Raw genomic sequence first — 15,863 nt, 5'->3', positions numbered from 1 at the left:
GTATTCCCTGTTAACATCAACCCCTGGGAAGAGCACAAGCTTGGAAGTTGATCTAACATTTGAGATTACATAACGTCATTTTCACTGTGATGTTTGTGATTTTCTCCGCTTATCCATAGTGTGTGCGTGGTTTGTGACTATGTCCAAGTCCTGCTGCCCTTCAGTAGAGCTACTGAACCTAAGCCTCTCATCTCCCTAATGTGGAGAGATCCACTGAGGTGAGGTTGATGGAAATTCACCCCACAGAAAATCTTACTAGCTGTTTAGCATAGGCCTTGTAGTTTGGTTCAGGTTATTTGGCAGAAGATGTTTTACAAAATATCCTTGGTAATATTTTAAAAAAACCCCTTCTTTATATGCTACATATGCCTAGGTAATAGGTTAGATTACTTTTGGTACTGTTCATTAGCAATACCTTGGGTTTTAAATAACTGCAGATTAAAAATAAAAATTATTGGGAAATTACATCTAATTCTTCTTCACCAAATGCTTGTACTTACTCTGCCCTGGTTTTGGCTGGGATGGAGTTCATTTTCTACCTAGTAGTCTAGTAATTCATTACTACCTAGTAGTACAGAGCTGTGTGTTGGTTTTAGTATGAGAATAATGTTGATAATAGTCTGATGGTTTAGTTGCTGAGCAGAACTTGTCCCAAGTCAAGGGCTTTTCAGTTTTGCATGCTCTGCCAGTGAGCAGGTGCAAGAAGATGAGAGGGAGCAGGGGCAGGGCAGGTGACCTGAACTGGCCAAAGGGATATTCCATACCACAGAGCATAATCTGGAGAGTTGGAAGGGAGGAGCTGATCACTCCTGAGGGATGGGTTGAGTTGGGAGAAGTTGCGTTGCACATCCCTTATCTTTCTTGTGTTTTATTCCCCTTTTTGTTGCCTATCTTTTCATCATCTTCATCATCATTGTTGTTACTGGTTTTGTTATTATTTCCTTTATTTCAAAGTGTTGATATCTCAACTCATGGTTACCTTTATCCAAGGTAATCTCCTCCCAATCCCACCTGAAGCTGGGAAGAGCAAGCAGCTGCATAGTTGCTGGCTGGAGTTAAACACAGACATATTCAAGGAATGTCACAATTACCTGTAAATTGCAAACAGGCTTCCCAAACTATTTCCCTCAGTGAAAAAATACTTCTATTCAAGTTTCCAAGATAAAATTTTTCTTCTCATAGGGAAAGCAAGTGGACATGCACTGGCAGAGCTACAGCTCTTCCTTGATTTTGAGGAATAAAAGAAAATTAACAAAACTAATCAGAAAGACAACAAAACCCCACAAAATGCAACACTAACAAACCTTATCTACTTCATCATGAGTAGATTTTAAAATACTTGTTCTTCTGCTGTTAATGCAGTTAATAGTTCCTTATGCTACTCTTGATCACTTGGGCATGACAAGAATGAGTTTTGTGTTTAACCTTATCTGAAGATGGAAAAGGGTTATTTAGAATTATTTGCACTTCAAAATTATTGGGCAATTACTAGATTATTCCTTGGGCATAGCTTTTATTATTGTGACTTTATTTCTCGTGTTGACTTTATTTTTGCTTCTATTTTCCTCCCTCGAAGCAGCCATCCAAGCAGTGATTAAATAAAACAAACATAAGAAGCATGTGCAGAGTAGATGCCAGTGCATAAGTAGAATTATTATAATTCACTTACATTATCTGTGAATTACTATTTTTGCTTAGATAAAGGAATTGGTAGGTATTGCCTTCCATATATTCTTAATTGTATCTATGCAGTGCTTACCACTGGCATGATGGCATTGGCAGCTTAACAAACCCCAGGTTGTCCCTGTTGCCTTGCATTCCTGTCCCCAGCTGTAACAGGCAGGATGAGTTATCATTGGGAGCTGAAGGAATTCTTTAGTAACTAAAGGACAGTAATGCTGACTGACTTGATTACTCTTTCTTTACAAAATGCACAGGGCTCCATTTGTCTTAATTTCAGATCTGCTGCTGATACTTCTGGCAGTTCATGAATTGTATTTACTGTGGTCCTTTGCATACAATTTTTCTCTGAAGTACTTTTGTAAGAGCTTCTGTCACTATTGCAAGCAACTCAGTTGACTTTTAACTCAGTAACCCCTGACAGAATCTCATTGCAGAGCAAGTGAGTACCACTTACTTTAAATATGCTTGCTCATCCTTCTGTCTGCTGGTCTGTAGTAGTTTTAAGAAGCAGTTCAGCTAGATGTAGCTGAGTTCTGACTGAACTGAATTTCCCTTTGAAATAAAAAGTGGGGTTTTTTTTAAGCAAACCTGGAACATGTCAAAATCTACAAACCCAGCTTACCTGTAGTGTTTTCTCTGCATCTTCTAACTGTGTGTTTCCAAAAACTGTCATCTGTGGGTACACACTATCTGTCATCCAGAAGGATCAGAGGTAGATTAAGGTGATATTTAAACTTCACATAGGTTTTCTTTGTTCATCAAAGGAATATATCTGTCTCAAGTGTGAAATGCAGTAAGTATTTTTCAGCAAAACCTTTGCCATTTTGCAAACAGAATGTGATTACCTACCTTTCTTTCAAGCTAGAAGAGAAATTTAAGGAAGATATGCCTTTACTTGGTAAAATGACAGACTTTTGTCTCCTCCTGCAGAAGACCTCTTTGAAAGGCAGGGGCACTAACACTGTGCAAAGGACATTATTTCCTCTAACTTGAGACCCAGCTGCTGGGAGTCCTGTTTGGCTTCTGATCACACTGGTAGCAGAATTCATGTCTGTTAACAGTGGGAATGAAGTCAGACTTTCAGAAGTCCAAACTTATATCTGCACTGCTTGAGTAGTGAGTGTCATTGTGCTACAACCAACTGGAAATATTCTAAAAAGAATCTGTGCACATTGCTTTAGGCTCAGTTCCCTCAATCAAATAACGTAGTCCATGTCAGTAGGATGAAAAGCTCTGGAGACTGTCCCATCAACTTTCCTGAAAGAGCAAGCCACTGCTTTAAAACATGAAAATATGTCATTTTCTGGAAATTTTGAAATAAAGTTCTGAACAAAAAAAGGGGGGTGGGGATGCAATGAGGTATTACAGAAAATAAATTTCCCCTCATTGTTATAGTAAGCACAGAATACTTAAATGCCTTTTCTTCCCTCTGTAATTTAAAAATACTCAACATCAGAGCAGGCGCTTGTTAATCTATTATTGTTTCATTTACAAAGTGAGAGTTACAACCAGAACTGTGAGCAAAAATAGATTGAGCTAGCCAAAATCTGTGTCCTGAAACCCAGGGGAGTTCTGTTCACGGATGGTCTAGATTGGACTAAGTAGATCACAGATTCATTTTGTAATGAATATATGATTGTGTAAGAGCAGTGTAGAGTTTGAGAATGTCTCAGAAACATGTGTGGAATATGAATTGTTTAGATATTAGTTCATTCAACTCTTACTAATCTAATAATATCAGTTATAAGTAATTCATCTAATGTTTGAGCTATTGCATGTTAAGATACAGATCAGATTAATTTACTTCCAGGGTACATGACTTTTGATGTTGTGAATATCCTAAAGCACTCTGCCTGTATAACTTTTTACTTTTCTGGAAATATCCTTTGCTAATTCTCTCCTTGACCTGCTTTTTCTTCCTTTTGTATTTCCTCAAGCAGAACTGGTTGGAAATCTTTCAAAATGTAAGTGAAACACAAAGATTTTTCTGAGATGCAAATGATACCCATTTCCTGACCAGTTCCACCATAGAAACCTTTCTTCTGAAGTGTATTGGTATTTCCTATTCTTCCCCCCCCCTCCTTTTTTTTTAAAGCAATCCCTTTTTTACACCTCTTTGTGAACTTACATTTTTCTTTACCAGCATCTCTGTTTGCAGACACTGACTGTGGGATACTAACCCCATAATACACCCTCCCCTGGGACGTCCCTTGGTACTCCCTGGGTATTTCATTCTATTTTTGTGCTGATTTGTAGGAATTGGGATCTGGAGTATGTCCCTTGTGCAGAGCTTTTGAATCCAAATTCTAACCCCTTTATGTAAAGGCAACACCAGATACTCAAGAGCAGGGCAAGTCAGGGATATTTCTTTGGCATGTGGTTGTGCTGCTCCATGGAGCTGTGGCCTTCATTTAATTGACAGTTTCTCGGTACAAACTAACAAGAGTAGATTTAAATAGCATGACAATAGGTGTCTTGGTTAAAATCACATCCATTAGAAGCCATGTTCACTTGCAGTCAGTAGGAATCTCCTTTGAGTTCCCACCTATTCTGTCCTGTATTTGTTTCCTCGGAGCAAGAATTGATTGTTATTTTTTAATGGAAAATTAGTAGCGTTTGATTTTTAGTGAGCCATATTGCTCTGACTTTTAGCTGCCTAGTAAAATCAAATAACTTTAATTTTATGCTAATTTATGATAATTTTTAACATCTTTAAATGTAAATTTACCCTAAAAATGAAAAATCTGTCACTTAAAATTCATCACATGCTTCCTTGTAATGGCTGATCTTAAGGAGTTGGTTATAAATTCACCTTATAACTAGCTTAGTATGGATGATTTCTTCTTCTAAGCATTTGGCATCCTCTAATGACAACCCCTGCAGTTGCAAGCCATCACAGAGTCAATGCAGCTGGCTTGCTGCACAATCATGAATGACATTGCACTTAGTTATTAATAATTGAAGGAGCTTTGTGTATTCCTTCTGAGTTCTGTACGGAATTTATGGATCATGCATCTACTCAGAAATCTTGGTGAAAGTAATTTTGTTGAGCAAAGGAGGTTGACAAGGGGCTTTCTTTGTTAATAAGTGTACTTTCTATTCTATACATTTCTTTGAAAGCGCTGTAAATAACATTTGGAATGACCGATGAATTTGCTTCCTTCTAGCATTGTCCTGTCACTGGTTCATAAATGCAAAAGGATTTATTATCTCAGCGAGCTCTTGCAGACAAGAGCATTTAGATGAACAGGAATTGTGGAATTGCATAACACTCTTTTTTTTTCCCCCACCTTTCAACCTTGCCTTTCAGAAATGTGTAATACTCTGCTGTTTTTTGTATAAGGAAACCATGCATGAGGTCCATTGCCTAAAACCTACTTTTCCATTTTTTAAAGTAGAAGAGCAGTAATACTCTGGACTTGCCACTGTGCCATTCCTCTTAAGAAACATCTATGTTCAAGTGTGCAAACACTCCAACTGTAGCACAAAGATGGCAAAAGTAGGCTTTAAATCAGTTTATCAAGTGAAGGTTTAAAGAGCCTTGCTTTTGTGTTGGATTTTTTTTCACTGACAGAGAGGTTCAAGGCTGGTAAACTGGCAGGTGGAAGTGATGATGGCTTTACTCAATGACAAGCATCCTACTCTCCTCCTTTTCAGCAGGAGTTAAGCATTGCACAGAATCGCTTCATTGTAAGCATCGTATACTATTTTTTTATAGTCAGTGGCAATGCTCTTATAGTTTTCACTCCAGAAAAAAAACCTGTTCATTTCTAAATATATCATGCTACAGTAGTTCCCACTGCACAAGGTGCCATAAAACCAAAGGAGGAAATGACAGCTTCAGAGCCAATCCATATTTATTTTTTCTTTCTGCTTGGTTTTGAATACATTCTAATATTTTCTTGACAGCTACTGGCTTAAGATTGTATTGCTTTTAAGGTTATTTATTAACTGATCAGGATCAGAACTGTGACTGACCTGGTTGCTCCTTCTCTTGGAAAGAGTCCTAAATAGAAGTTGTGCTACTTCCAGGTTAAACATCTCCTGCACTTGGAATGCGAGTTGGAATTAGAGTTGGAAAGTGTCTTTCAGAGGAGGCAAGGAATAGCCACAGAAAGCTAGTGTCTCTTCCCCACATTTTTGGTACTATCCCTTTATATGAAAAAGAAGAGGGACTATTTATACAATTTATCAGAGCTTATTTACCCAGTAGATAAAATAATGTTGGGGATTTTTCTTTCTAATTTTTGGAAGGGTAAACTATTCAATGAAATTTAAATCAATAGTGTTTTACACATTGTTTATTTGCAACCATCCCCTACTTGTTCTTGCTTCTTGTGCTATTTTGCATTTTTAGCTTGTTTTGTATGTCAAGTCCAATCCACAAGCAATTAGCTTTGAAACCAGCTTGCATGGACATTACTTTGATGGTCATAGTTTCAGATTGTAATTTCAGTTTATCTTTCAGTTGGCTTTATCATCTTTTGCTTTGAATCAGGATCACATCTCTGTAGCTTCTAAGAGTGCTTGGATTTGTTTTGACAGGAATGGAATAACAAACTGCCGGATGCGGACGGAAAGCGAACAGTCCTGCGGCTCTCCAGTTGTTAGCGGTGACCCAAAGGAGGATCACAACTACAGCAGTGCCAAATCTTCCAACCACAGGAGCACATCACCTGCTAGTGACTCCGTTTCCTCTTCCTCTGCTGATGACCAGTATGAATTTGCAACTAAAGGTAGCCAAGACAGCAGTGAAGGAAGTGAAGTTAGCTTCCAGAGCCATGAGAGCCATAGTGAAACAGAAGAGGAGGAAAAAAAGCAAAGTCGGAAGGAGACCAAGGATTCTTTAGCTGACAGTGGATATGCATCCCAGCACAAGAAAAGGCAACATTTAATGAAGGCGAAAAAAGTACCAAGTGACACACTGCCTCTTAAAAAGAGACGTACAGAAAAGCCCCCTGAAAGTGATGATGAGGAGATGAAAGAAGCAGCAGGATCACTCCTGCATTTAGCAGGAATTCGATCCTGTTTGAACAACATCACCAATCGGACGGCAAAGGGGCAGAAAGAGCAAAAGGAAACCACAAAAAATTAGAACAAATCAATGATTTGTTTGGACTTACAAAGTTTTGTTTCAGCACGTCAGGTGAATTCTAATGATTTGTGGCAATATCAGCAATTTTTTCCTTTTTTGTTTTTCTTCTATTTCTTTTTGTTTTGTTTCTTTGGGTTGGTTTTTTTGGGTTCTTTTTTTTGACCCTTAAGATTTTTATTTTTAAAGGAGATTGAAGCCATAGAACTCATACTGACACTCAGCTAATTTACAAAAGCTTTCATTACCTGAAGACAAAAAGTTAACAAAAAAGGAAAGCCTAAATCGCCATTGCTTTCTCCAGCTTGTCAAAAATGCATGGTTGAATACACAGTGAAACCAACATTAATGTGATGGGAGTAAAATTGGGCACGTGGAAATCCCTCTTATAGTAGAAGAGCTGTGCATTATTTAGTATTCATTCAGGCCTGGCCCTTATAATTTTTTTTAATGGCCTTACAATTGGGTTAGAAGTGAATGTGAATAAAGAGATCTGTGGGAAAGAGGAGGCACGTACTTCTCAACCAAGAACTATTTAGTGGCACTTGAAGATATTGTGCCATACAAGTCTTTAGACAGCCACTGGTGGCAACTGTGCAAGCAGTAATGCACTTCTAGTGTGTCACGTATTCTATGTGGCTCATAATGTGAAGACTGATAACTCTTAAATTTGAGCAAATTTAAACTATGTATGCAATGGGTTTCAGTGAAAACAGTGAAATGGGAGGGGATGACTGTTAGTAGCATTGTTAACCATTGAATTCTGTCTTCTATATTAAATTGAAAGAATGTTCAAAAAGCCATAAGCCTGAAGATTGGCACTGCGTGCAAAAAATAATAGTAATAGGGAAAAACAAACTATGTCTTCTAAACTGCCTGAGTGAAAAGTAATCAAGTCTAAGAAATTACAGTAGATACAATGTACATCAAAATCTTTTTCTGTGGATCACGTCTTTGATCTAACAGGGGAAACAAAGCTACAAAACCTGCCATTAGTAGTATTCTGTATTTAAAAATAGAAGGAAAGCATATTGGTGAACAGTAAAATTCAGAAGTTCAACAAAAGAGCTCCTACACTGCTCTCAGAAATGGGTGTGCAGTGACCATCAGTCAGGATTCATCTGTGCAAAAATGACAACAAATTTCCAGATTCAACCAGCATAGCCAGCAGAAGAAATTTGATCCACATTGCATGGATTCTATAGGGAAGGGGGGAAAACAAAAAGCAAACAATTTTTTTTATTCAAAGATGACAAAGTTCTTGTAAGGTAAATAATGTATTTAGCATGAAGCATGAATTATTTTCATATAAATATAGAAAATAGAGAAAAAGGCTATGCCTCTAATTTTTAAGCCCTTAGGCTTAGAGTTTGTTTTTTGGGGGTTTTATATTTTTTTGTTTTTGTTTTTGTTTTGGTTCTTTTTTGTTATTGTTGGGGTTTTTTTGAAGCAGGTGTTTAAGGTTTAACCTTCTTCAGGGACAAACACTGACTGTTGGGGAACTTACTCTGCAATATTAAAAAATAAAATCTTCATGCTCTGGTAGGGCTTGGATGGTTGAATTATACTGCCTTGTCTGCACATTCAGCCCCCCTCTCCCTACTTCTGTTTTAAAAAAGAAAAAAAAAAAAAAGAAAAAAGTGTGTCTTTTCTTCGTCTGTACATGTGTAACATGACGCAATAATCTGAGGGCAAATTTAGTAGTGAGTGTGTATGACAGAATCAAGAGAATAATGGGAGGTTAATTGAGGAAACTCTCTGATTTGATTCAGGAATAAGTAGACAAGAAAATAGCTTCGATAATTTGCCATGAAAATTTGAAGTTAGTTAAGAGCCTTATGGAGGTGTCCAGATAAAAACAAGTGTTACAGAGAGTGTGATTCAGGTACAGTGCTACTCTCCTGGTAAGGATGACTATGAGACTGAAAACCACTACAGCAGAGAGAAGCTGTGAAATAAACAAAACAGTCTCTCTCACCTGGATTCTTGCATTTGGCATGAAAAATTCTACACTTAGAGTATCCTAGAGGCAAAAAGAAAATGCTGGAAACCAACCACTTAAGAGAACAAAATGATTGGTTTCTTAAAGAGTATAGGTTTAGCTTTATGACAGCTGTTTCAGGCAGCAGTTTCACCACGATGGGTCTAGTTTATGGAGAGTGGGCTAGAGAAGGGTTTGACTTCCTACTCAGTGCAGTGAGCTAGAAGTTGTATTTGGAGATGCCTGTGGTGTGTGCTCATTTAGGAGGTAGAAGGAGTGAAGGACAGGCTGGTCTGGACTTGGTCCTGTGCTCCACAAGCATTTTGTAAAGAACAGGGCAGCACAGCAAAAGTGTGCCTCTCATCTCAGCCAGCATGTCCTGGGATCCAAGAGCTGCTTGATAGCTGCCAGAGCTCAGCCCAGCTGCTAGCTTTGGAGATAAGAGAGAGCCATGGATAGTACAAGAAACAGCCTTGTTCCTCTCAGTTTGCATGCAGGGTTGATTCCCAGCACTAGTTAAGTCAGGAGGACGTAGATACAAACTTTTGTTGGCAGCCCTTTAGATAATGCTGGGGAAAACAGGAAGGACCAGTCCCTTGGCCAGGTAGCACAGAGATGAATGAGCCATAACATTTCCCTTGTCCGATCAGACTGGGATCATCTGCTTCTTCCCAGGTCCATGCTCTCTACAGCCAAAGTTTGGAGGCAGTGAACCACACAACCCTGTACAAGAGAACTTGGTCTTCATCTTCTAAAGACTTACAGGAGAGTAAATTGAAATAGAAGATACTACAGTATCATGTTGCCACCACCTTTGCTCATTAATGCATAGTTGTATCAGCTTGGGAGTGGCTTAATATTTACCAAAAAAACAGCACTGAAAAATCTAGTGGCAGAAATTACAAACCATGGCTCAGCCATCTCTGTCCTCTAGGGAAAGTAACATGTTTGTGTGCCAGTGGCCAGATTCTGTCCACAACACTGATTCCAGAGCAACTTCTCTGATTGCAGTGTGTCAGTACAAATGAGATCAGTATCTGCTGAACAAGTACCATTCATTAATGTGGACTCTTGGTGGCTAAATATATAATTACCACTAGTATTACTCATCTTAGAAAACAGTCATTTTGCATAAATATCTAATTAGGCAGGTTATCTTTATACAAATATATATATAGATATATATATATAACACCTATCTAAGACTTCAACAAGTCCTCTATATACTTGCTGGTAAACCTAAAATGTTGGCAAGCATCTATTTTCATATAAAATTTGTTTCTGATCTGCTAGGAAGGTATTCTTTAGTAGGATTTTACAAAGTTATGTTCAGGAACCAGCAGTTTGGGCTGCTATCAATGGATTTTTTCTGGTGTTTAAAAACAACTTGTCCTTATTGATGCTTACTCTGACTGTTGATGAGAAGTACATGATTTGGATTGTATGAAATATTTAGGAGTCACCTTTTAAACCATATTTGTGCCTGGCTGACAATGGCAACTTTGTCAGAACTGGTTCTACTCCATCAGAGAAGTTCTCCTTTTTTTTGTGTAAGAACTGAAATTGATTTGTTTTCCAAGAAATACGATGTCAGCTTTTAATCGAGTTGTCTTTACTTCAACGGAACGATGTCAAAATGGACTGGTAATTGCACTGTATTACAAACTCTCTCACTTGCCAGATACGAGGTGGTGTGATTTTGCTTGTTTGCTTTCCTTCTAAGCCATTTTAGGGTGAGAAGTTGTCAAATCTCTAACCTTCCCTTCTTCTCACTCTGTAAGTATTGCCAAATTAGCGTTTCTCCAAGACAGGTGGGGGCGAGGTCAGCAAGTGTTCAGTGGCAAGTTTCACATAGACATGAATTGTAAGGATTGCTGGACTTCATGGCGAGTTCCTTTGGAATATGCCTTTTGCAGCAAGAAGCTCTTGCAAGCCAGAGCTAATGCCATAAGCAGATTTCACTAGCATCTCCAGGGAGGTGAAATCTGCTGATCGTGCTTGCATTCTGCAAGCAGTTGGATGTCCTACTGCATTTTGGTGCAGATTCTGCTTGCATTTAAAAATGCAAGCACAGGTCTTGAACAGCTTAAATGTATCACCCCATAGCTGTTTTTGAAAGCAGTCTGTTTCTGATCTTCTCCTGGCAAAACTGGCAGTAGTTCTACAAAGATCACAGGGCTTTACAGCTAAAAAGCCAAATGTGGGAGCGAGGAGGTGTGCCCTGTAGGACTAGAGAACTGTCCTGATATTGTTCTCTCCTGCAATTGAGTTGAGGTTCATATTCTGGTTTCTCTCATACCTTGATGGGGAAAGGGAATCCCAAAGGAGATGCCTTGGCTCCCAGTGTTCAGCTGAATTACTGCCTGCCTGTGGAAAAGACATAGAAAAAGGCTGGAGGCTGCATTCTTCACTGGAGTGAGGTAGAGATACATCAACATACTTTAGCAGAGAGTGAAATCTTAAATTGTACACCAAATGGCACCATGGATAAAATTACCAAAACAACACTTTGTCCTGGTTTCTTAGTAGTGTTAATTTATTTTCACTGAGGTTTTGGCACCCATCCCAATCCATCTAAAAATGTAGATTATAGAATCATAAAATACGCTGAGTTGGAAGAGACCCATCCAACTCCTGGCCCTGCACAGGACACCCCAAGAATCATACTGTGGGTCTGAGTGTGCACAATCTTGAGGTTTTCTAGAACCTGAAGGTGTCTGGTCTCCTTTGCAGTCAGTGGAGCTATAGACATCCAAGTGCTCCTGGAAACCTTTATCCTTTCCCTATTATTAATGGTATTACAATTTTTGCTTTAATCCTACCATAGGTGTTTTTGAAAACATTACTCTCCTGTGCTCCAGGATCAGACTACTGAGAAAATGCATTTCCAATGCAATTTACTTCACTTCCTGGAGAATGCAAACCCAGCTCCTTTGGGCACATCACTACTGCCTGAATAGCTCATTGGCATATTTTATAGGAAATATTTTGAAACTTTTTCTTAACTTTGCCACCAAAAGAGCATTTGAACCATACATCCTCCTGATTGTAACAGAGTATCAGTGTTGACTGTCTGACCAGTTAAGTTCTAGTAGTGTTCTTCACAGCCCTCCAGTAATATATCAAACACTGTTATGCACATAATGCAGCACTGTGATCTAATTTAAATAATACTTTTTTATTATTTATACTACTCTATGTAATATACATCAACACTTTGCTATATAACCTAAGTGATAACCCTCTTCTTAGTTACCTGCCAAACTCTGAATTTCTGTTTGATTTATATTGCAATTAGCACAGTTACCAAGTTGTAATGATGTCTCTTTTCCTTTGAAATGGGATGTGTAAGTCAAACTATACATTTTGTGTGTTTCTGTTTTGAGATGAAGTTTATAAAGGATTTACACACAACATTCGGTGTTCTGTATAAATCTGCATACATTTGTGAATTCATCTGTTAATCCCCTTTTATTTAGAAAGTATTAATTGATGGTGGTTTATTAGGGTTTTTTAATTTTAGTACTGGTTATTCTTGAATTAAGCAGAGACTTGTCAGCTGGGTTGCTTTATCTTTGATCATGTACATGACCTTACAATTCTTCCACAGTTCAGCAAACAAGTACTAGCTTCACTGACCAAAAAAAAAAAGTCTCAACCTAATGTGTCTATGGTGCTGTATTTTGCTGGTATACATTTAAAACCAGAAATTATTTAAAGGTCACTTTTGAGTTGTTCTAATAAGTAGCCTTTCCTGGTTTGGGGAGTTTGGGTTTTGTTTTAACATTGAAAACAAGATATATTTATCTGAAGCTATATAATGTTTTTTCTACTGTATCACATTTCCTTTTGAAAAGAGGGGAATATCAGCCTGATGTAACATCCTTTCACAGTCAGTGAAAGGGGGTTTTGTTTCAGTTTTTGATTTTCAGTGGATTTCATGAGGCTTTGGATCAGGCCAGCAGTTACAGGAGCTCATCATCCGAGGGTTTAAGGGATAAATGACAGCTTGTGCTGGCCTTTAGTGCTAGAAGGGATTTTACCGAATACTAAAACTACATGCTGGACTCTGGAATGGCTGACAATCTAGAAATGGGAATCTTTTTCATCTGTTTACTGTGGCCTGAAATCCCAAGACTTTCTTTTTTTTTTTGTTTGGATGACATTGAACTTGAGTACATTTTTAAGTTACTAGAGCATTGTACATTTCCTGAGTATGTGTGTGGGACAGCAATTGAAAGTCATACCTGTATTTGATAACCAGTTCCATGCCTGCATCATTCACACTCACTACTTAAAACTGCCATGATGTAAAATGTTGGGGGGAATGATTTGTGTGTGTGTATGAAAAGCATTATGAATTTGTACATTTTTTTTATACTCTGATCTGTAATTTCTGAAGTATTTTGTTTTACAGAAAAAAGTGATAAAGCAATCAAAAGACCAAGAGATTTAGTATCAATGCTTAAGGGTCACAGGACCTTAACTGGCCAATAAGTTAATTTAGTACAGTGATAAGCCAATTTTTTTTCCTGTACTTGGCGTCTGAAACTGCCAATTTCATCAATATTAAAATATGAACTGTGACGGGGAATGAACAGTGATGTTAAGTTGTATTTGTGTTTACCTAAATGAGCAGTCCGAAGGCAAGTGCAATCAGCTGATCTTTAGGAAATATGAAATTGTTGATTTAGAGGCATACTTGCATTTTACATTTTCTTGATGTGTAATCATATTGCCAAAGACAAACTATTTCATCAATTATTATTGTAAATAACACTTTCCCAAAACCTACCATAAAGTTTCTGTGATGTATTGTCTTCCAGTTGCAATAAAAATTACTGAGTTGCATCAATTGAACTATTGTATTTGTGTGAATATTAGTTTCAGAATATGCCCACATACTAAGAACAATAGTGGTTGTTTTGTTTAAGGTTTTTTTAACAAATTAATTCCTTCATTATTAAGTAGTTCTGGCCTTGTGGGATGTTACCTGGTTCTTCAGTGCTATAGATACCAGTTCATGTTAATTTGCTGTCATGTGCAAATGGCTAGACATACTAAGCCAATTCAAGTTAGGGTGCCATCTTCCTTTTTCATCACTTTTGCAGCCCAGAAACAAAACTGGTTTCATTGGGAATTGTTTTTTGTTTTGGTTTGGGTTTTCTGGGTTTTTCTTAGTTAGCAACTGTAGTCAGAAGAGATCCAGTAATAAAATGTCGTATGGCATACATATAACATCCTGAAGAGCATACCTTTGTAATCAGTGCATCAATCCTCCCACCTAAATCTAGAGTTGAAGAAAACGGTGCAGAAGGATTCTCTTCAGAGAATGAATAATAAGGAGTATAAAAAAATTGTAACGGTTTAATGGCTTTCTCCAATTAAAGTGAATAGTACAATCTTACAAGTCACAGCATTCCTCAGACCCTGTGTTTTTGAAAGGGTTATGTTAACAGGTTCTGTTAACAGGTTCTGTTAATAGACTGACTTTGAAAAGGACTGAGAAGAAAGCAAGCCCCTCAATTCTTCCTCAGATTTTCTCACAGCTGGTTTGAAACGATGCTGAAGCAGGGAAAGTGGTTTCTTGGCCTTGTAATGAGAATTTATGGCTGCTGAAGCTGGAACTCAGCTGACCTAAGAGTCCCCCTCTCTTTTCTTGATACCATCCAGAGTGGTTAGTATGGGAGACTGCTTCACTAGGCTTCTGAGGGGCAAGATGGATGTGAACATCCTAGGAGAAAGTGGAACAGAAGAAGCAAATGTTTTAGATACAGAAAAAAGAGCATAAAAGTGCCCAAGCTCAATATCTGTCCAGGCAATTGCTACTTCCATGCATTGCCTGGAAGAGTTTGTTTGTAAGTGAACCTCACCGCCTACTGCTGCTGCAATTGAACAAGGAGAGAAGAAACTTGGCCAAAGAGATGAGAGTTACTGATGAGAAGGCAAAACCTCTTAGCTGTGCTCTGAACCATTTCCTCTAATGGATCCCCCTCCTACCTGCCACCAGTTAGGCAAGGATCACGTAGCAATGGATCCCTAGTGACATGCATGGAGGAGCAAGGAGACCTGCAGTCTCCACAGAACACATTTTAGCCTATATGTACAATCCAGCAAGTTTGCCAAGAGCCTGGGTGTAGGCTTGTTTCAGCATAGGGCATTGGAGAATGGTCTTAAGCCATTTCGCTCAGGCATGCTACGAGAGATGTGCTGAATGCCAGCTGTGCTACCAACTTCCTGTGCAACTGCAATTTAAACAAACATTATAAATACTTGTTCTACCACCTCTCCAGACTCAACACCCTTACTTGCACCATGGATTGTGCTCGATCTGTCAAAATGCCTCTGGCAAGCCCTGGGGCAGCATGATTTATTGTAGCAGGTCTTCCCTGCTCTTTCTTCAGGGATGTCCCTGCTCCAGCATGTGCTGCCTGCAGCCACTCCAGGAATTCCTGTGCTGGCATGGTTTCCTCAGGAGCACAGATTTGTTCCAATCTCAAGTGGGTCTCCAGGAGCCTGCCATGTGCTGGTTTGGTTACTCTGTAAAATCCATCCAAGGAGGAGCAGTCCCTGCCCCTCTGACTGCCTGCAGCAGTGGCACCCAGTGGCTTGATTCTCCTTTCTGTTGACCTCAGCCCTCAGTGGGCTAAAACCAGCTGTGACCCACTCCTGGGCAGCTGCCACATGGGTGATGCTGCCACCCCTGTGCTGACAGCTCATCTCTCCTGGCCACTGCAGCACCTCGGTCCCTCAGCAGCTCAGCCATCGTGGTGTTCAACCTGCTCAGGACCTGCCCTGCCCTGAGGAACACAGAGGAGCAGGTGCCATGGCTGTGCTCTGGGAGAGCCCTCGGGGGCTGCATGGGCAAAAGAACCCCCATGGCTAAGGTGCCCACTCTTGGTATGGGCACCCAGCTGCCTCTTGTCCTCCCAGCCTTTACATGTCTTCCCTATAGCAGTCCCTAGGCAGAATGGGAAGGCAGGGCTCCTGCCCCTCCTCACCACGTAGAAATAGAAGGGGCTATGTGACATGGACCATGAGATCTTTGAGCTTTTACACTGCAGATTTTGTCTACAGAAGTCCAAACAGCCCGGGCAGCACAGGTCA

At 39.2% G+C, this 15,863-nt stretch overlaps 1 protein-coding gene across 3 annotated transcripts in view; it reads left to right on the top strand.

Moving 5' to 3' along the window:
- The window catches only part of FOXN3 (forkhead box N3), a 132,912-nt gene extending 119,322 nt beyond the window's left edge, over positions 1–13,590 (top strand). For all 3 annotated transcript variants that reach the window (XM_062495449.1, XM_062495448.1, XM_062495447.1), the window contains one exon: positions 6,229–13,590. In XM_062495449.1, the coding sequence (XP_062351433.1) occupies positions 6,229–6,778 (550 nt within the window). In that variant the 3' untranslated portion in view covers positions 6,779–13,590. The remainder of the gene's footprint in view (positions 1–6,228) is intronic.
- Positions 13,591–15,863: the final 2,273 nt, after the last annotated feature.

Source organism: Cinclus cinclus, chromosome 6 (assembly GCF_963662255.1).
Source record: "Cinclus cinclus chromosome 6, bCinCin1.1, whole genome shotgun sequence".
NCBI classification, from domain to species: domain Eukaryota; kingdom Metazoa; phylum Chordata; class Aves; order Passeriformes; family Cinclidae; genus Cinclus; species Cinclus cinclus.
The sequence above is the reverse complement of the archived record's forward strand: the minus strand, read 5'-3'. Positions and strand labels throughout refer to the sequence as shown.